Source organism: Ammospiza nelsoni, chromosome 1 (assembly GCF_027579445.1).
Source record: "Ammospiza nelsoni isolate bAmmNel1 chromosome 1, bAmmNel1.pri, whole genome shotgun sequence".
NCBI classification, from domain to species: Eukaryota; Metazoa; Chordata; class Aves; order Passeriformes; family Passerellidae; genus Ammospiza; species Ammospiza nelsoni.
The window spans coordinates 75,641,079-75,663,333 of record NC_080633.1 but is presented as its reverse complement, the minus strand read 5'-3'; the positions used below and the strand labels follow the sequence as shown (position 1 = coordinate 75,663,333).

Sequence of the window (22,255 nt, the reverse complement as noted above, 5' to 3'; positions counted from 1 at the left end):
CTCCATTTCATATCCATACCAACACAGAACAGTCATAATCAAGACATCTGTCACAACAGCCTGATGTGTTAATCAGAAGCTTCTACATTGTAAATACATAAAAATAAACACTTTGTCTCTATTACATGTAAGTGAATAATTAATTTTTTTTTAATTTTCACATTTCCCTAATTTGTGAAACTAAATGTATCTATTAATAGGTCAATTGTATGAGACTTTTGTTTTATTTTAGTTTAAAAATATAAGGAAAACCAATTTTGAAGAATAATTTGGAAGGAAACTGAAGAAAATGTTTAATAAATTTAAAATATATTTTAAACAACTCATTTTTAAATGCAATACTCTGTGTCTAACAGTTACTGCTATTAGGTGTCATAATGAATTAATACTCTCAGTGCACATGCACATGAAACAGCAAATTACATCATCTATGCTTCTCTCCAGCTGGAATGAACATGGCTGCATATATACACCCCTCAAAAAAACCTGTCAGAAACTTCTGAAAACTGTAGATTTGTACCTATTCCCTCTAAAGTCTGTGGAAAGAGACTTGTGCTCCTTAATTTCATCGCTATCACACCATGCAATTGGTGGGTTATGTTCAGGACAATGTACACTCTATTACCCAAATGCAGTAAGGATGAACTTTACTTTTTCATGTTACCTCAGCTCTTTGGATTTTATGGGTCTGGTACCTGGGAGGAGAAGTGCAAGGGCACTACTACACTTCCAAGTTGCATTTAGGATGCAGAACTCCCCTTGCTATGAGAGGAAAATAGATGTGCTCCCCAGGCTTCCATGGGGGATCAGCAATTCCTGTAAAAACCTGACAGAAACCACATCAAGAAGTAAACAGGAGTAATGCCATCAGTGTATCAATTACATTCTGCACATCATCTGTCAAAGCACCAGCTGGTTTTGCTTTGCTTCAGTACACTGAAGACCACTGATGCTCAATAAAACAAATTTATTGTTTGTTCGGGTTGGAAACCTGGACCAGAAATCCAAAAGCATTGAAGATGATCACTTATGCCAGGGCTTAAAAACTACAGTGTAGGTATCAGTTAACAATCATTACTTGGTCTAGATCTTACTCTGTCTTTTACATAGTCACAGGTTGCTTCTGATGAAGCTGGTCTTTGACTTTTGAAATTTAAAGCCTAATCTGAACTCTATAGCAGTGCATAAAGGAGACAGTGATTACATATAGGAGAGATGGAGATGGACATCTTACAAGGGCAGCATGTAGGGATAGGACAAGGGGGGATGGCTGCAAACTGAAAGAGACCAGTTTTAAATAAGATATAAATACAAATGCTTTACTGTGACTGTGGTGAGGCACTGGAACAGGTTTCCCAGAGAAGCTTTAGCTGTCCCATCCTTGGCAGTGCTCAGTGCCTGGCTGGATGGGGTTCTGAGCAATGAGGTCAGCAGGTGACATCCCTGCCATGGCAGGGGGGTTGGAACTAGGAGATCTTTAAGGTCCCTTCCAACTCAAACCATTCTATGAATCTATGAATAAGGCACCATCTATGTTATTAATAACACACCAGTGAATTCTGTTATTTTCTTCTGGCATAATTGCCTATTTTACATACCATGAACTAGAATTCAATAGTGGTAAACTTGGTCCAGAAACAAACAGTCTTTTGGCAGATTATTGTAGCTCTCAGAAGGCATATTTTAACATAACTTTAATTGTAGTGTTTGACTCTCCCTAGAGTCTAGGACTATAACAGTAATTAATATATTTGGCCCTTGCTGCTGTTTTCTGCAAGCATCTTCAAACACAATACAAGTATTAATGACTTTGACCTCACAATTTATTTATGATGCATACATATTAGATAAAAATCACTGGAAATAATTATCTAGGAAAAGGAATCCACAAAATATCCACTGTAGAGATGGATTGTAAGCTTAGGTTTTGTTTTCTTTACTCCCAGCTGAGTTATGTGATACTTAACTAGAGTAAGTACCCTCTATAGTAAATTATCCATACAAATAACAAGCCAAATTAATAGAATTTTTCTGCTGTTTTTAGTGGAAAAGACAGGAAATAATGACACCTATTTTCCCCAGAAATAACGACACATGTTTTCCTCTGAAATAATCTATTTTAAGCTGCAGAATACAGAAAAGAACTGAAAAGGGCGGCATGTTCAGAGAACTCAATGTCAGAAAGATCTTTGACTACAAGATAGTCCTGTAAATTAGAAAACAATAAGTTGCAAACAAGCAAAGGACTGGATAATTTCAATTATTTTAAGATGTCCTTTTTAAGGAAAAATATTTTAGCTTGATGGGATTTTGTTTTGCTTTTGGAGTTTTTTTTAACTTTTTTTTTCATCTCCTAATGGCAGGATTTGTGTGCAGAGTGAAATAAAACTCTGTAAAAAAAAAAATCCTGATTTGGGTTTTTGAAATGTCCTAAGTCAGAAGATGCAAAAGTGTTTGTTGAGAGAACTTTGTATGAAAAAAAAAAAAAAAAGTTTTTGAAATATCTTAGTAGGAAACCAGAAGGAGGTGTTATAAGATGAATTCCATGGCAGAGCGGACTAAGCATTGCGAACTGGTGAAGAGCACTAATGAGGGAGTATAGAAGAAGTTAGGGTAAAAAGTTAAGCAGCTCTAACTGCTGTCTAAAGAGAAAGAAAAACATATGATAAGAGGTAGAGATGACAGAACAACAGGGCACCCTGTACATCACACGTAAACTCAGAAGGAGGTTACATCTTCTGAATATCATATATTGATATCCCTAATTTAGAAGCAGAAAAGCTACAAGATGCAATAAGGATAGGGAATGATTATAGAACATATAAGCTGGGAAGATATATAAATATATAAAAAGAGGTCTAAAGAGAAAGTTCTGAAAACTTTTCAAAAACACACTAATAGGCAAATTCCACAGGAAAATCCACCTAGAGGAAAATAGACTATCTGCAGTTCTGAAAAGAAATCTCCAAATGAGCAGAAAGAGATAGGTAAAAAATATGATGGACAGAGCAGAAGACTGTCGTCAAAACCGTCTGGGTCACAAACTCTGAAAGTAAGGAAAGGAAAAAGTGAAAGAAGATAAAAATCCAGTAATCAGTACAAAGACTTCAGGAGAATAAGTTGTCTTCTCGGATATCGACCCAGCTGTGAGATCCTGAAGCTGGCCCATTTATGTCTGCCTTTTCAATGTTTAATAAGCAACAAAAGAAAGATGAACAAGACAACAAAGAATTTATGGGCCTTTGTAAAACACTCTATTTGATAATAGAAATAGCCATATCCTCCGGTGTCTGTCTGGTTAGTACCACAGCCGGAGGAAGAAATCAAAACTGCTCTTGTGGTCTGAAAGAGGCTGGTGCGTGGCTACATCAGGACTTGATAAGGTTTATGGATGGAGGCATATGGAGTAGATAAAGACTCAATAGTGCTTTTCTGACTTTCTGATCACCTTATCTTTCCTTCTAGTACAGGAAACTTCAGGATGGAGCAAACCCTGTTCTCCAAGGGTGCACAGATTTCAATCACTCCAAGGTTTTGTTATATAAGCATTTCATTCTTTTCTTTGCATGGTGTGATACCATGTTTCTCTTCTTTCTGGTATCCAGATAAGTGCATGCAAGGTTCATATGAAGACCTCACCATTGTAGCTGCTTTACAGAAATAGACAACACAGTGGCAAAACTGCAGAATAGCTGACTTTTGGGGTTTTTTTTGACACTTCTTACAGTAGAGATAAGATTAAGGCAATTTGAAACACTGATATTCAGTACCAGGACAGAGAATGCAGTCACCAGGTGATGGCCAAGGTTTTGAGAACACAGACAAAGCACAACATAAATGCGAGGCACAGGTACAAGTTGTAAGTTAGTAGTCATGATAAAGACTGATACGGATTTTATGTATAACAAAGAAAAAAAAGAGTAAATATTTATTATCTATGAAACATTGCTTGTGTGATGAATATACATATGAAAGACTATGTTTACTTCCACAGGAATTGGAAACAATGAACAAAGACAATTGTTCCAGTGTTCTGTCCTCCAATAGGAGGCATGACATCTGATCTCAATCTGCACCATCCATGTGCACAAGGTCCACTTTCATCTTTGATAGTGAAAGTGTAATGTATTTTATTTTTCTTTTCACCCCATTTTACTATACTGTACAATCCTACTTTTATACATAAGGAACCTTCTCTGTGTAGATGTTTTGAATAAGCTAGTATCTTAAAAAACAATGGGTATGTTTATGTGTCTGTCTAGTGGTCCAGCCTTTACACCTGATTGATAGTAAACTATTGAACTTAGATGTACCAATAGTAGCAGGAGTGCAAGTCATCCTATAAGAATATATATGTATTTTTGGTGGATAATGCTGTCATGGAATCATCTAATATACTGGGTTGGAAAGGACCCATAAGGATCACAAGTCCAACTTCTAATGCTTCTCATAGGACTACCTAAAACTCGACCATATGACTAAGAGAAGCATTCAAGACACTCTGACACTTTTCTGGAGAGCCTGTTCCAGTGACTGACCAATCTCTCGAGGAAGATCCTTTTCCTAATGTCTAATTAGAGCTTCCCTTGCCACAGTTCCATTTGATTTTCTCGTGTCTTATTGCAAATCAGCAGAGAGGGGAGATAGCAGCACCCCTGCAAGGGCACCTGTGACAGCGAGGCAGCTGTGGAACAGATGCACCTGCAGGACTGGGCAGGAGCTTGCCACGATTCTCCCCTGTCCCTGAAGTCATGGCATTCAGCCAAGTGGAACAGAAGGAGGACAGGGAATCCTTCACCTGGGATTCTCTCTGCTTGGCAGGTTGGACACAGGAAAGGCAGGGTGTGGTTCCAGCAATATCTCTCTTTCTCAGACTCCCAATATGTAGCATGGTGCCACACCATGTTGACTATGTTGGGCTAGATAATGAAAATATTACAGTCCTGAGAGTACCACACTTTCTGTAGAACCATGTAACTCACCTCTATTCAGGTAAGGGCCATAGTAATTTAGCTTTGTAATTTCTCTTTCTGGTACCTATCACTGTGAAAATATTAATATCATAAACTCCTCTTAATGTTTGCAGACATTTATAGAAAAATTAACTGTTTCTACTTTCTCACAGAAGTGACTACTACAGGGGACATTTAACGGAATGTGCAATTACATCCAAGACTGCAATTTCTATCTGCATGCCTTACATCAAGCCTGACAGTTTCTTAGCCCATGGCCAACAGTACTGGGCAAGTAATGGGCTGCTCACAATACCATAACTAAAAAAAAAAAAGGTCCAGAGAGAAAAAAATAGAGAAATGTCAGAATTTATTCCCATTTTCCTTTGAATGAGGAAGTGAAATTGTAATAAAAAATGTAATTGTTCCTTTTTTCATAAATTTCTCATGGAATTTGCTGTACTAAAAATTCTTGAATTGTATGATGCCAGAAAAAAATACTAATTTAAAAATATTTTGTAATAACAATGTGATAATATATTATTGTTGTACCAAAATGTGAAGAATTTTAACATAATGACTTCACAATTTCTAATTAGTTCTATTTTTCTCAAAAGTGTTATGCAGCTTATTCTTTTAGAAGACTTCTCTCCTTCTTCCTTTAGCCTTTAGTTTTCAGATTACTGAGTAGATTTTTTTTTTAAGTTGGAGAATTAAATTAGTGTTATGAAGAAATGAATACTTTATAAATCAACTTTGATGAATACTTTATAAAATCACGTCATTCTCTTATGGACTACAGATGAATATAAACCTCTAGGGAGCAGACATAAAGCGAAAAGTAATAAAGCTCAAAGAAATGTTGCCTATCAGGTAGACAGTCAGTCACTCTAGCAGCTGAATGACTGCATTTATAAAATCCAGGAACATGATAAATTTGAACTGAGTTATAATTCTCCTAATTATTATAATTTTATTGACAAAATGAAGTCAATTTGTTTCAGCCCAGCTATTTATTTAAGATTCAAGGTTAACACACTGTACACCCAAGTTGGTGTGTTTGTTGCTCTTTGTTTTTCTATAAATTATTGTTTTCTAAATATTTTTCTTATCATGTTATCTCATTTTTTGTTGTTTTAATGCTGATATTTTGCAGTTTCCAAATTTTATGAGCTATGTACAGCTATACAGATACACAGGAACCTTGCTATCTGAATACTTCAGAAGCATTGAAATAATGCTGTGAATGTTTGAGAACACTTAAAGAAAAAATGTTATTTATGGAATTGAGACTGATGAAATGAAGAAACAATAGCTTATAACTTAGTATTATATAATAACATAATATTTAATGAAAACAATGATTAATTTTATTATATCTTTCCGATCATGTTTTAAACTATTCATTTTGTAATTTACAGAAAGAACATGAGAAATAAAGTTGAAAATCTGAGACATACTTTTTCAGCCCTCCTGTAATCGAGCCAAATGCTTCTCTAGAAAATGCTCCAGAAATGTTCCCCCAGGATGCACTTTCAAGATGCTCTGCCTAAAGCTGTATATGTTTATGGAAGTTTAGAAAACTGACCAGTATGTTAGTAAATTGGTATCACACTGTTAGATTTTGGAACAGTAAAGGTGGAAGATTTTTCAGTTCTTCTCTTTATGTGGGCTGATTTGATGAGATTTCAGTACAGGCCTACACATTCACCTGTCAGATTTCTTTAACTTTCTTTATAAATTTTATTTTCCTTTACAATAAAAACCACTTGCTGAATGCTGGATTTGTAAAAACTGATTCAATCACAAACTGAAAGCAGATTGAAATATTAAGAACAAAAAGATATTAGTATTATGCTTCCATACATTGCTGCACAGATTTGCTGAGGGCATTCTCTCTCAATAATTATGTATTTTTTTCTCTTTTAGCATTTTCCAAGGTCCTTGAAGTCAAGTACTAAATTATCAATACCTATATATTTAGGACATCTTAAAAACTTATCATCTCAACAGGCTAATTTAGTAATCTAAAATACCTGTTTGACCTATTCAGGCAGTGGAGGTGATTAAAATGGTAATAATAGCCTAAAATTACATTGAATGCATTGTTTGTTTTCTGAATTTTTAGAACTTAATATTATAATAGCTACATTTATACAATTAATTAATTAATTATTATTATATTTTAAAAGAAACATAATATATTTTTAAGTTTTTAAAAATTATTCTTAATGAATTGTATGCACTAATATCAATAATAAGTCATATTCCAAATGTTATTGGTTATAAAATTCACCAGCTGGCATGATCCAGGCCACAACTCTGTAGTTAAGATAGGATCTGAAAATACATTGCAAAGAGAGGAAAGATCAAGTCACACAGCTGTTTAACATTCATGAAGGTGTCATTTGTGGATGGAGTTAAGGAAGTGAAAGCGCAAGAGGATTTGTCTATACAGTAAAAAAGTGACAGAAAAGCAAATAAAGAGGGTGTCTACCTTCAGACAGTGCATCAACAGTGCATGAGTCAATATATAATTCTCCTCACCCACAGAGGGAGTGGAGACAGCTCTCCATTCGGTGCTTACAACCACTAAGAACTTGCAGTGAAAATGAAAGAAAAAAAATATTGAGCTTTAAACAGGCTAATTTAGTCATCTTATTCTAACAGTTCCTGAGGAGGAGGATGATTCACCATTCACCTACTATCTATAATATTTATATTCCAAAGAACTGTAAAGCCAATAATTTGGACATTCCAAGTAGAAACAGATCTTAGATCATAAAAATCTGGTTCTGAATGCCTTTTCAGTATTTGAACAAATATGTCAAAATGAAAAAAAAAAACTTATCAGGTAGAACTCTGCACATGACTGACTTTTGAAAAGATGTGGAAATAATTTGTCAAGAGAAAAGGCATTTGTACCTCAGTACAGAGAACTCACCTACTACTGACATCTCAGGAACACTAGCAGTGTAAACTTCTTCTGGAAATGTTGGTTCATTGTCATTGATGTCATGGATCTTGATGACAAACTCAGACTCAGGTTCCACTGGTCTCAAAGTTCTTCTGTTGATAGCTTGGGCACGCAGGGTGTAAAAGGCTTTCTCTTCCCTGTCAATTCTCCGAGTTGCATGAATATCTCCTGTTTTCTCATCAATTATAAAAAGAGTGCCAGCCCCATCTCCTGACAAAATGTATTTGAGGGATCCATCTCCTTTATCCTGGTCAGAATGAAGCTGAAATGGAAGAAGACAGTACTTTGTTTGAAAGCAATGAAAAGAATGGTTGTTTTTAAATATCAATATTATATTTTAAGTAATTCTGTATGCCACATATGTGGTTGATACCATTAAGAATGTAATTTTTATTCACCACTGACTGACAGCCAGTTTCCTAACTTAGTTCTCAGAATCTTTCAACTTGGCTGTTCTGGAAGATTTTTTGCAGCAACACCTGTTCTCTGCTAAGAAACCTCTGCACCACATTCTTAAAGAAGATTTTTATGTTAATACTGACCTTTTCTTTCCTTGAAGAGATCCTATTAAAAATTCACAACTGCTGTGCTAGTTGTAAATTCACTAAGCAGATAAAGAACATGGCAAAATACAAGACAATTAAGGAAAACAGAACCACTGATTTAATGAAATAATATATTTTTAAAAATTTAATTTCATATTATTTATACTCCTCCCAAATTGGGGAACATTTGATTTTAAGTCATTTTCACTTGCACTTTATCAACTACTGTAAATAGACTAAAGGAAAACCACCCAAATTTATTAAGCATTCAGTATTGATTTAACACTCATTATTTAAGTTGTATAAAACTTAACTTCACATACCTAACTTGCAGTCCTGACTGCCTTTATATGGAAAATTATTTAATTATGCTTTGTTGTTCAGCACACCCACGTAGATGATGGCTCATTTGATCTTTTGGATACATTTAGCATAATTTCTCTAAACATCTTGTTGGAAAGGTCCTTCCAATCTCATTAATTCCATAATTAGCTGAAAGAATCTGGCACTCGCATTTATTTTCACCATGATATATATTCTTTTTAGTAAACTTAGTTTTGAGTTCAGCAGAAGGATCAAATAAAGTAGAAGCTCTTATTACAAAACTGAAGTGCAAATACATTTTTTTTGAAATCACACTCAAAAAATAGCAAAATCTTCCAGTTTAGGAACTGGTGCATTTTTTCCCTTCTAAAAACAGTTATTTGCACACGTAATTACAGCACTGATTAAATCCACAGGAAGATTATATTTAGTCATGTGAAGAGTTTTTGTTAATTTAAGCCTCCATTTCAGATAATGAAAAATGTTATACATGTAGCATAGTATAAATACCCTCCCTTGCTTTGCAGCCATGAAAATATTTCTTTTTCATCTGTGATGCCCTCATGTTATCTTCCATAGCAACTGTTTCAAGTATTAGAATAAAAATATTTCATTATTGTGGTTTCGAATTTGTCTATCCTTGTCTTTTGTGCTGAAACCAAGCATACAGAGTGGACTGGTGGGATAAGCCAAAGTCAAACAGTAGACTTTTATATTGTGAAAAATTTTCAAACGCTGAATATTTCCCACAGACTTGATGTTGAGAAAAATTTTCAAACACTGAATACATCCCGCAGACTTGATGTTGTGAAAAATTTTCAAACACTGAATATTTCCCACAGACTTGATATACGTGGAACAGACAGAACTCACCAGGCATCTTGGATCAAAGCCTTCATGGTAGAAATTTGAATACTATCATGTTCTGAACTTTGATTTTCTACATGAAAGTATTTAGACCCATTAAACTTGGCTTACACTACACACGTGCATGTTTACAAAGTATTTTCTTACTGTTTCTTTTCATTCTACAACAAATAAAAAATTATGAAACTCCACCAAACACAAAGAGTAAGAAGGTAGATGTTAAGAAAAATCCTTTGCAAATAGATATTTTTCTTTCTTTTCCTTCTGTTTCTCTTAATGAGTTCAAACTGAAGGTTGCAAGCCATTCTCACACCTCTTTTGAGGAATGAATTTTTAAAGTGAGCTTTAATCTCTCTCCTGATGGCTCACAAAAATTGTGACCTTTCATGCCTCCAATTAACCCTTTCACCCTTCTTTAACGGACTTGACAGCATCTTCCAAGCTGTGTTCCATTTTAAAATGTCATCTAGTGTAGGTAGTTCTTGAGTGTTTTTTTCTCCATGTCTTCCTAGAATATAATTTCACTTTAAAAATATTTTGGTCCTAGGAACTCATCGCTGAAATATATGGCCACTCTATGAAATATTTTCATACCAGAATGATGAAGAGCATGATAAGAGCATGCTTTTCCTGAGACCTGTGACAGAAATATAAAATAAGGTTCTGTTTGAATGGGATCTTTAAATGGGCACCTTGCAGTTTTCCCAGATGCTTTCCAAACCCAGGTCTGGTATTATTAATTCTCACAAAAGGTTAAAATAGTGTATTGGTGCTGCAGTGCCTGTCATTTCACTCAGAAACCATTAAGCAGCCTGGCAAAATCCATTCTAATACATTATCTCCAGAACAGAATAACTCCATGCAAACAGTTCCCAGCAACAGTGTCTGGCCAAACTTAACATACGGATGATGCATGTAAATTGTTTTGGACAGTTATATTTAACAAAACCATGCCAGGAACTAGTAAAACAATTTAGCAATCCCAATAATCATATTCTGGTGCCTTAAAATATTGCCCGGCACTTGAAGCCTGAACAGTATGGTGAAGAAAACTAAATCAGAAAACTAAGAAAATCCCTGCACTACAAAATATAAAGCTTTTGAACATCTATATTTAAATCCAATTTAGTGTGCAAAGATCTTTTAACACAGTCATTTGTCTAACATGTAAGGTACCGTCATTATTGATTTCCCATTGCCTCTCCTGTAGCTATGTTTAAGCCTTAGTGAGGTGATTTAAAAATGTTTTTTATGCCCACAAAATCATTAACCTATTACCTCTGCCAAATTCAAACTTCCTACTTGTGGGGTTTTTTTTTGTTTGTGTGGTTTTGGGACTTTTTGTTTTTCCCCACACATATATTAGCAAAAAGTTTGGAAAAGGACCTGAATATAGGACTTTGAGACAACCATATAAAGACTTCTGGGGAGCCAAGAGTTGGACCTCACAGTAACATAAAAGGAATACAAACATACATAGTTAGAAGAACACTTTAAGCTATAACACTATGCTCACTAAAAAGATATTAATAATGCCTTTGGTTTGATAATCCAATTTAAATTATATGTATATACATAGGAGTCCAGAGTTATGGTAAAAAAACTTCAAATTCAGAAAAACCTTTCAGGTCTTTTTGAGTGATCAGGAAACACAAAGCTATAGATAAAATGAACAAGTCTTCCAGACATAATTCAAGGGCTGAAAATTTGTAATATAGTTAAACAACAAAAGAGAATACCTCCCATTTTGTTTTTTCAGTTCTCAATTCAAACCAGATGTTACTAGAGGACTCAAGGTGACTAAAGTCTGCCCAAGGTGCTTCACAGCCCTGTTTGGTGAATCATTACCCAACTCCAAAATGCATGAACACTTTGTCTAACAGTGCTGCAGAGTTTTTTTCATTTTACTCAAATACTAAAAAAAATATTCTGTGAAATATTTTTCTGCTACTTTTAGCATAAAGTGTTTCCTATAGTTATTTTAGCTAATGGGCATCTGTGATTCATGTCAGCCAAGCTGAGAAATGGAAAGACATCTGTTTCATTTAGCAATTTCATTGCACAAAATGATCAGCTGTTAAGATGTGGTTTTGTTTTCATATCCGTCACTGTTATTTTGCAAACTCCTGAATTTCTTGATGTTCTTCCACAGAAATACTTCCCTTTTCAGCTGCACTGGTATATGTATTTTATGTGTATTTTTTCTGACTTCATAGGAAATCAGAATGTCAGTTGGTATTATTTTATATACCCCTGTTTCATTATACAGTAATTGCAATTACTATGATATTTTTGCATCTCTTCTATCTAAATTGGTTGAATAACATTTTTAATCCAGAAGGATTTCATATAAATAAAAAAGGAAGAGCTTGTTAAATGGAAGATAATATTTACAGAGGGGCACAAAATGGATTGTTATGTGAATACTTAAAAATGAAACTGAATTAGCAATCCAAGGCAGACACAAAAAACGGTTTTAAGAGAGGTTTACTTTTTATTAATTTGTGGGAAAAACACAGGGTTAATGAACATATTACATCCTTCTTTAGGGTAAATGTAACCATAAATAAAATGAGCTCACAAAAAAATGACCCAATCAAATTCAGCTCAATAACTTTTTAGATCTGTAAAAGACCTTTGTAAAAATATTTTCAGAATACTTTAGTTGAATAACATAGTAATTCTGCTTCAAAAATTGCAACACAGGAAATCCCTGTTAATTAACATCCAATGATTCAAATCAAACCTGCCGACTCAGGATTTTGGGATTTCTCCCCATCTTTCCCCATGAAATCCACACAATTCTGAAATCTCCCAAAATGAGTATAAAGTAGGTGGACTTTTTTTTCTAATACCATACAAAGTGTTAATTCTATTTTCACGAAAAAGTGACAGCATGCTACTGGGAAAACCAGAGAGAAGATTGGGCTAGTCAGATCTATTTTATCATACAAGCTACTTCTGGAATTCAAAATGATTTATGACAATGAGAGATAGACTCTAAGATCTGTCACACATATTTCTATTTGAATGTCTGATTCAGAACTCTCTCTATGATTTTTCAGAGATTGGTATCCAAATAACTACACACCAAATATGAGTGCATTAAGACACCTCCCTTGAGTTAGAAAATTTACTGTAGGCATTAATGCAGTTCAAGTTATTTTTAATCTTAATTTAATACACTATAATGTATAGGACACCTTCCAAAACAGTTTAAAGTTTTTGTAGTCTTTGCAAACTGACAGACTATATTATTATTAACTCACTAAATGGACTCTTAATCTCTTACTTCATAGCAGTAATTTTAATTATATACTGCAACTTTTTTTTTTTTTCTACTTTCTTCGGCAATGTGTCAATATTTCAATTTAATTCTATTATCAAAGGAACAATGAAACCTCAGTACACTCTTGAATTAGTCTATCTTTTAGATTTTATACAAATAAGTCCAGAGCATCTCCTAATTCTGAGGATAAGTTTCAGGGCAAATTGTAACCTATTAGCTTTTTTGTTAGTAATTATATTAGCAATGTGAAGCCAGAATACACCATAGAAGCATTTGCCATTTCACTCATTGTTCTAGTGCACACTTACTGTTAGCAACTTGACTGGATACTTAGTCGAATAGGAATGATTGTGTCTCTAAACATAATCACAACAGTGGGAAGATTTGACATGAAGTCAGCAGAAAATAATTGATACAGAATTCCCACAATGGAGATATTTATTTTAATCATCATGAACTGAACTATTAAATGAGACAGTTGTTTAACAGTAGCTGCATTTACTGCTAAAGATTTTCAGACCGGCTCATGTCCTGTGTGTGATATCCTCACAGCTGACAGGTGTAACAGTCATGGCTCTCAGACACATTTACTCGCCAAAGAAATTCACTTATTTAATGTATCCAAAGCTAACATTTTAAGGAACTCTTTTCAGTGATTCTGTAATTTGCACTAATTTTTACTCAGACATGTCACACATTAAGTTTTCTCACTCAGTTATACAGTCAGTTTACCAGGACTGTGATATTGTATATTATTTAAGAGGAGACAGGCAGAAAGGAAAAAGATTTAAAAAAATGCTTTGTGAGACTGGGAAAGATAAGGGATGAGCAAACTAAACTGGAAGTGTAACAAGTAATGTAAGATTAGGAGTACTCTGAAATTCTTTTGCAAGAAACGGAAATTAAAAACTCCAGCCTGCAATGCAGACTATTTTCAGACTGTGTTTGCTTAACTTGATTCATTATCAAAAGGAAAGAGAAAATTATTTTCCACTATTTTTATTGATAAATTTCACAGTAGTTCCTAGATGTTCAAAATATTTGTTTGTTTTTAACAATATTTTAAAATGGTAAGATATAAATTAACATTAATATACTTTTTTAGCATTTCTTTCCGGATCCCTGACTGAAATACCATCACATAGATAGAATTATAATTTTCACAGCTCCCTACAGTTTTCATTACTGATAGAATCTTGAAGATTCTCAATTTCCAGAAAATAACCATACAACAAACACATTTTTTCATCACTAGATCGGTATATTTTTCCTCTTATTGTAGATTATTTTAAAGGGAAGAGTCAAGCCTGAAGAAGGTAAATAGTCTTGTCACTGACAAAATATTCTAGGATTTCAGGTGAGAAAGGCTGGATTTTTTTTTTAAGATACATCATATGAGCAGCAGCAAAAGGTCTTTCATAGATGCTCTAAGTCAATTTGCCAATTCCCAATCTCCCTCCTCAAACCAAGGTCCTTATCTGATGTTCAGAGAGTTGGAACAAGAAAGTTTCGGCTTCATTAGGTTGTTGTAGCTTCCACTCCAGAAGACACACAAACATTGAGCTAAGATGAGAGACTAATTGAATTTCATACACCAAAATGTTCTTGCATAAGCCAATATGCATAGTGTCTTCCAATTTTCATGTAATAAATAAAATCTGTACATTAGGAAAAGACAGAAAGAAGTGCCAGTAGACCTGAAGTGCCCTTACTTCCTGGCACCTCCAATACATGGCTATGAGTGAGCAGAAGGGAATTCTTGTGCTAAAGAGAAGAAAAAGTCCTGACCCATCGCAGTTGTCCAGGTCCCCATTCATTAAAACACTGGACTGAACAAAGAAACATTGTTCAGCTCTCCTCCTACTGAAATCAATATGGCACAAGCCTACATTCCTACTTCTACGAGTTGTCTCTGTCCTGTGGTCTCAGAATAAATACCTGTTAATATCTTCCTCAGACTTGGTTGGAGGGTTTTTTTAACATCCATGTGTTTTATGTGCTATGTTTTTTGCCTAAAAATAATTAGTATTAAATATTGCATAAAGGAATAAGCAGCTTCCAGAACAATTTCTCTATTCCACCAAGGAACAGCCTAGGAAGGCAAATATGCTAAGACAGCACATATTTTTATTTAACTGAATTCACAATAGCTTCATGTATTTTAAAATGCAGGAGTTTGTCTGTTTAGGTTGAGGGTTTTTTAAAGGAAAAGTCACCACTTATTCCTATGCTCTCTGCACTAATCACAAAAGAGTGGTTGTAAGAACCAATTGTAGGTTTGGGGTTATTTGTAAACAAGTATTATTTTATGATATGTATGTTCATATATGTTTTCCTAAAGTAACCTAGTTATTAACAAAATAACCATTGAAACAGTTAGTTTTTTATATCCTAATGTATAATTTGCACTATACATAGAAAGTATTGTATTTTTAAAAATAAAATAAAATTTAAAATGTTGATGCTTGGTTTATTTTGCCTACTGCTGGAGGCCATTTAAAAACACGTTACACAATATTGTCTTTGGAAATATTGTCTTTGTTTCCATCTGAAATCATTGTAACATGTCAATTGGTAAGAGCTTTGAAGGTTTTCTACCATTATGATATATGTTTTTTCTTTTCATGTATACTCTGTATTTATCACACAGAAATGTATAACAATGTCTGTCAACCCAGGAAGTGGAAAATGTCAACTTAAGAGGAGACTGTATATCAAAATTAAGGAATAAAAGCTATTTTAATAATCTCCAAAACAGTGATGTCCACAATAATTGAGTACTATTGTTAAATTCAATCCCAAGGAAGGGAAGAGACAGAAGGAGAGAGCTGACGTATGTTTTTATGCATTTCAGGAGACTTTTGATGAGTCTGAATTGATACTATTTTTAATCACAGCAACTAAAAAAAAGAGAGATGAAGATGTCCTGTATCAATCCTGACCTCATATATATCATAGTGAAATCAGTGTGACTATATACCCAGGAGAGAAATCTTATAACCCTAAACAGGTAGGCATTAAATGACGATCAGTGATAGAAAAGAGATGGAATATGTATAAACTCTTAAATGCAACTCATATTTTTATTTTTCCATCAAGTTTGTCTCCTCTTTTAGTAAATTATGAAATCTGTTATTCTAGGGAACACTATTCTCAAGAAAAATCTTGTGTACATACCAGCAACTAAATAAAGAAGTTGTAATTTGAATCATTACATAAAATTACATTCCAGCATGATTTTTCCAGTGCTATCACCTTCACAGGAAAAAAGTGTTTCCTGCTGTTCAGAGGAACCTCTTGCTTTTTGGTTTGTGCCCATTGCCTCTGGTTCTATCACAGGGCATCTCAGGAAAGAGCCTGGCTCTGTTCTCTTTGTCCCCTCCCCTCAGGTGTTTGTGTACATTGATAAGATCTCCCCGGGCCTTCTCTCCTCTGGTACAAAGAGCTGCTCTCTCTCAGCCTTTCCTCATTTGTGAGATGCTCCAGTGCCTTAAGCATCCTTTGCTGTACTCTCTCCAGTGTGTCCATCTCTTGTTCTGGGATGCCTAGAACTGGACACGGCACTCCAGGCATGGCCTTCCCAGAGTTGAGCAGAGAGGGAGGATCTCCTCTCTTGGACTGCTGTGAAGGTGAGGCCACTTCTTTCTAGAGAGCCTCATCTTGTTCTTCTTGGTCGAGTGGCCTACAGCAAGCACCCATTATAATGTCACCTTTGCCTGTCCTGCCTTTAATCCTAATCCATAAACTCCCCATTGGCTCCTCTCCCATCCTCAGGCAGAGCTTCATGTGCTCTAGCTCCTCTGTCACACACAGGGCAACTCCCTCTCTTTGTGCCCCTTCCCATCCTTCCTAAAGAGTCTGTATCTGTCCATTTCAACGCTTCAGTCAAGCAAGTCATTCCACTAAATATCCATATTCCCAACAAAACCAGAGTACTGCAGCTGTATGCAGGCCTCTAACTCATTGTGTTTACTACACACGCCTCATGCTTTATCATAAAGGCATTCAAGAGTGCAATCCTAGCATGCTAAGTTCCTGGAGACACTTTGGGCATTTATCCACAATGGTTCCTTGTAGACACCTTGTAGGCACCCCAATTATGTAGGGAATTACAATCACATAAATAAATTTAATTGAATTTAATCATGTTTCTATTAATACTAGCTGTACTAGCTGTGTACATAGCTATAATTACAATTAATTACAAATTTTCTACCAAAACAGCATATTTTATTCCACTATCAGAGTGCAAAGTACCAAAATAACCAGATTTGGGTGTAAATCTTGGCACAAATCATACAGAGAATTGCATGTTATGGCGTATACAAAAGGACAGCATCATCAGCCCCAGTGAACTCTATTCCTCAAATACTTTTACTGGGGACAAAAAGCCCATTGTGATCTTGAGTGATACAAATTAAGAACTGTATTCCATAGTAATTATTCTCCCTTGCAATGTTAATTGCTGGTTTCAAAAAATGTGTTCCGTGGACAACATCACTGATGAAATTTTTTTTTAACTTATGTGAACTCCGGTAATCAGCTGATAGGCCTAGCCAGTATTTCCATAAAGCTTCAATGACATTTGCTGACATTTGTAAGACATCAAAAGCACCCTTTACCTAATCTCCCTTTTCCTAATTACAAATAAAGTACACTATATGAGTTACGCTGCTGTTATTTCATTTTCTTTGTGTGGGGTTTTATGTTTTGCCTGTAGAATAAAAGAAATCCTTTACATTCTTTTTTTTTTTTCCCTAGAATTAGTTCATTTCCATGAAGCTTTAGCTCTTGCCTTGTGTATTATTTGCTCCTACTTTCTTCTTTCAATAGTAAAAAGAATTCTAAACTATCCCTAGAAAACTTAATTCTCTTTTATGATATAGAGACTTTTACATGGCACTTGAAATAGTATTCCTTATTCCTTTAATGACTTTGTTTTCTATAGCATATCATTATCCTTTCCTAGGAAATAAATCAATATTACTGAAATCTCTTCCATTATTCTTAAATGACAAGCCTTGGTTATCCTGTGCAGCTCTTTCCAATGTCACAGCCATCAGCAGTCCTCCAGCTATTTCATTTATTTCACTTGGCTTTTAGTAGACAATATGCCACTCCTGACACATAGAGAATGGTCTGTCACATAACCTGACCTAACTAAATAGGTAATTAAGCAGTTTCCTCATATTCCAACTGTATTATTTATATAGCAGTCTCATTATCCTTTTTGAATGACTTAAGACATCCTGCTGATTGCTAGAGGTATTTCTGAGTCCTCTATGGCATCTTCAGTAGCAAAAATGTGTAAAAATGTGGCTGTATATCTGCACAGTAGTTCTCACAAGGGACAGGTATTTTAAAAGTATGAGTGTACTGTAAAAGATTTAAATTTTAAAAACTTATATAAATTAACAGAAGTTATGCTTTTTTCTGTCTCCTCATAGATGTATTTATTTTCTGTATGGCTGTAACCAAGTGGCCTCTCCTGAAGATCATATATTCTACTTGCCTCATTAATTTTACTTTTTACAAGTACTTTCACATCATTAAAACTTTTCTTAAATTTTAGTAACATGGCTTGGAACACTGCCTTACTCCATCTTTCCAGTTTCCTTTCTCAAAATGGATTTTCATGACATTTCTTTAAATTCCTACTCATTAAAACAAATTTTAAAAAATGGAACCCTCTTTTTCTCCCCCCCACCCCATTTACTTCACCTCTCACAGAGTTGCATTAATCAATCTTCTCACTGCCAAAACTTAAAATATCAATGTCATTTTAATAATTTGGTATTAAAATAGATAATTTCTATCCAAGATTGCCTAGGTACTAATAGTTGTTAATTATTACATTCACTCTAAGATAGTATTTCTTAAATATTTCTAATTCCTAAAGATACCATTTCTAATGGAATTTACAATCATCAGCATGGAGACTCAGAAATTTGAATTTATGCATACTTCACAGCAAATGTCATACATCAAAATGGATATGCAAATGCTGTCATTAGAAGATGGAGTTCTTAATATAGAAAGAAGAAATCTGTATTACTACTTCATGTTTCTGCATATCAAGTGTAATTTATTCTATTAATTCCTATATTGTAACATATGTACTTCTAAATTACATATAATTACTAAGAAAACTATTAAAATATTTTAGGAATAAAACCAAGAAAAGCACTTTTGTAACATAAACCAGCTTCTAAACCAAATGGTCAGAAAGACTAGTTGCATCTTTTCTCAGCTGTTCTTGAGTGTGGAAGAGACAAAGTATCCCATATTATCATCTCTAATGCATCATGCAGTCTTCCAAAATTTCCAGAAAGTAGGTTTTTCTGTGGGTTTCTGTTTGTCTTTGTACTTCTTTTTGCCACCAGTTTCACCCAGAAATATTCTAAAAATCGTCATTCCAATCTCTGTTTCCTGTTGTGTTAATAAATGTCATTCACTGGAGAATTATTAAGAAAGTACAAACATTCTCAACCAGAAAAAAAAAAAAAAAAACACAAAAAAACCCCAAACCAACAACCCAAGAGGAACCTGAAAAAAACCTCAGATTACCAAAACACGGGCAGTGAAGGACAGTATGATTACTCCTAACTTTACACCAAGAGTAAGCTTAATTTTCTTATGTCTTCCCCCACAACTGCTTTGATCCACACATTTAGGCAAGTTGAAAGGAAAGACAGGACTGAAGGAATACAATTTCAGAGGCAGGGAGAGCATCTACACTACTGCCTAAATAAAAATATCACCAGAAAAGTTAATTTCCTATAGGTATGCATTGTGTGTAAGACAATAATTTTAAATCCAGGTAGCATAACTGGACTTTGGACCAGAGATCTAGGAAACAGATGAAAGGCACAGCCAATATGAAGAAGCAAGGATTTTCTACACGGTTGATAAGGGGAACAGGAGAGACGATCAGAATTGTTGTTGAGCACCAAGCTTTTCTTCAGCTGTTACATGTTCTTGCAAGTATGCAGTCTTTTCCCACTCAAATTTTACATTCCCAGTCCTCTGAGTGGCAATCTTTGTAACTTCTTAGTTTTAAAAACTAAAACACCATTTATATCCCAGAACATTCTCTTTCTTTGTTCAGCACATATTTTCCACCTAGCTCTTTGCATAAATCTGTTTATGCATGCCTTTTTAGGATACCAAGCCTCCTAACTATTCACTAATAATTTTCTAAGCTCTGACATGTGTTCAGATGTGTAAGGTACCTTTGTACCTGCCTGTCAAGAATTTGGATGGTCTGTGAATTCAATTTTTGAAACAAAAACAAGACAGCTTCTGTTCTCAGGCTTGAAGAGATTAGGAACTCATCTAGGGTTATATATTTAAAATTACTACAGACAAAAATATTGTAAAATTAAAGGGTAATTTTTTCCCTCAGTGGTCCTGTCCTCCTTTAATGCTCTGAAGTAAATAGCTGTTGAAAAAACTCAGGAATCAGAAATAACTCTTTGAGAAAGTAACACTGATGAGTTCGACAATGATGTTTGTTTACTCCTGCAAGCAAATCCTACTCTGTCTTCTGGGACTTCAGATACTTACTGCCTCAAAACAAAAGGTATCAGAAACTTTGGAAGAACTTACCATTGCATTCTTTTTGCTTCAGCTTATTTTAATTATCTTCAAAGGCAAAACCACTCATAAATATAAGGAAAACCTTCTAGCAGGAAGATATTTTAAAAGGGTAAACATCAACTTTTAACTTCTTAGAACTCTCTCCCTCATGGGTATTTTGTTGCAAGTCACCAATTTTTCCACAGTATTACTCCCAGATCTTCCTTGCTATCTGTGTATACAGGATATTTAAAAGGTCATCTGCATCTGATTTAACAAAAAAAAATCAAGAGAAGGAAAAAAAAAAAAAAAGCCCCTAAGGAGAATCAGCCTTTGAATTGCTGCTGTAACGATTGGCTATTTACACATTTATAATTTCAAATAAGGTATAGGTCAAAAATTTGTAATGCTCTCTTTTATATTATGGTTTTTAATTCCTTGAGTGAATGAATGTACTGTGATGAAGCAGACTCTACTTTTCCTGAGTCGTGGCTTTGAATATAAATCAGTTCAGTTTTATCAGTTCTTTCCCTTTTGAACTATCTTTTTTTGTGACAAGCACATAAAATTCTAAAACAGAAAGATAAATTGAACTGAAAGGAACTGGAGAGTTCAGATTAAACTATTTCTCAGTTTCTTATACTATTTTGAAGCATGATGTTGTTTTAAGTACAATGTATAATCAGATACAAACTCTAAATGAAAACCACCAAGAGAGCTATAGGTGTTCTTCATAAAGACAGCAAAATGTATCCTATTGGTGATTTTACACCTGCTGGAAGTATGCCCGTAATTTAGACTATCTTCCTTCTAAATATTCCTGACAACTGTTAGATGTTATTTCACTTTGTGCTTACACAGATGAGAATTATCTATTTCATAAATTATTTTCAAAATGGCAGATTACTGCTACTGGGATTACTAAAATAAATTCAAAATCTACCATTTAAAAATAGTTTTCTCAGATACTGAGAAAAGCAGTTTCAGGAAACCTACCTCCATGACTAGCAGAACTGTATTTACTCCTCAGGCTCATTTACCAGTTCTAATCAGATTGATAAATGGCTTGGACTCAAGTATCAATGTGCAAAAGAAAAATAGAGAAGTCAAATAATATTATTCACTCTTGTGTCAAAATAGATAGTTTTCATTAAATTATTTAGGTAAAGCTAGCTTGCCAGAATTCAAGAAACACTGGACAATGCTCTCAGGCACATGTTGTCATTCTTGGGGTTCTGTGCAGGGCCAGGAATGGAACTCAATCCTTGTGGGTCCTTTCCAGTTCAGTAGATTCTGTGGTTCTATGATTCATACATTCCCAGTGTTTTGCATTTATCATGCCACATCAAAGCACTCAATAACATTAGACAAGTAGCTTCCATTAACTTGACAGAAGAGGAGGAAAAAATATTCAGCTACTTGTCCCTACTCATATTTGCATTAGTTTATAAGTAGACTTGCAAAGTATTTACATAAGGCTGGAGCACTTGAAAGCAATTAGATGGATGGACTCGGAAATACATGAAGTGAAACACCCACACTGTTTGGAAAGTGGCATTTGTGAAGCACTCATAGCAGATTAAGTATGAACATAGCATGTAATTCTGCAATACTGAGAACTACTGACACATGGACAAGGAAATAATAAAAAGCTGTTTTAACATACGTGCGCTAAGCGTGTTACCATATATGGGGCAAGCGCCTGCTCAGTGGCAGGGGCAGC

At 34.6% G+C, this 22,255-nt stretch overlaps 1 protein-coding gene across 4 annotated transcripts in view; it reads right to left on the bottom strand.

Annotated features, from left to right (window-relative positions):
• CDH10 (cadherin 10) overlaps window positions 1–22,255 on the bottom strand; it is a 94,527-nt gene that overhangs the window by 25,251 nt on the left and 47,021 nt on the right. For all 4 annotated transcript variants that reach the window (XM_059472307.1, XM_059472315.1, XM_059472325.1 and 1 more), the window contains exon 3: window positions 7,897–8,191. In XM_059472307.1, coding sequence (XP_059328290.1) covers window positions 7,897–8,191 — 295 coding nt within the window. The remainder of the gene's footprint in view (window positions 1–7,896; window positions 8,192–22,255) is intronic.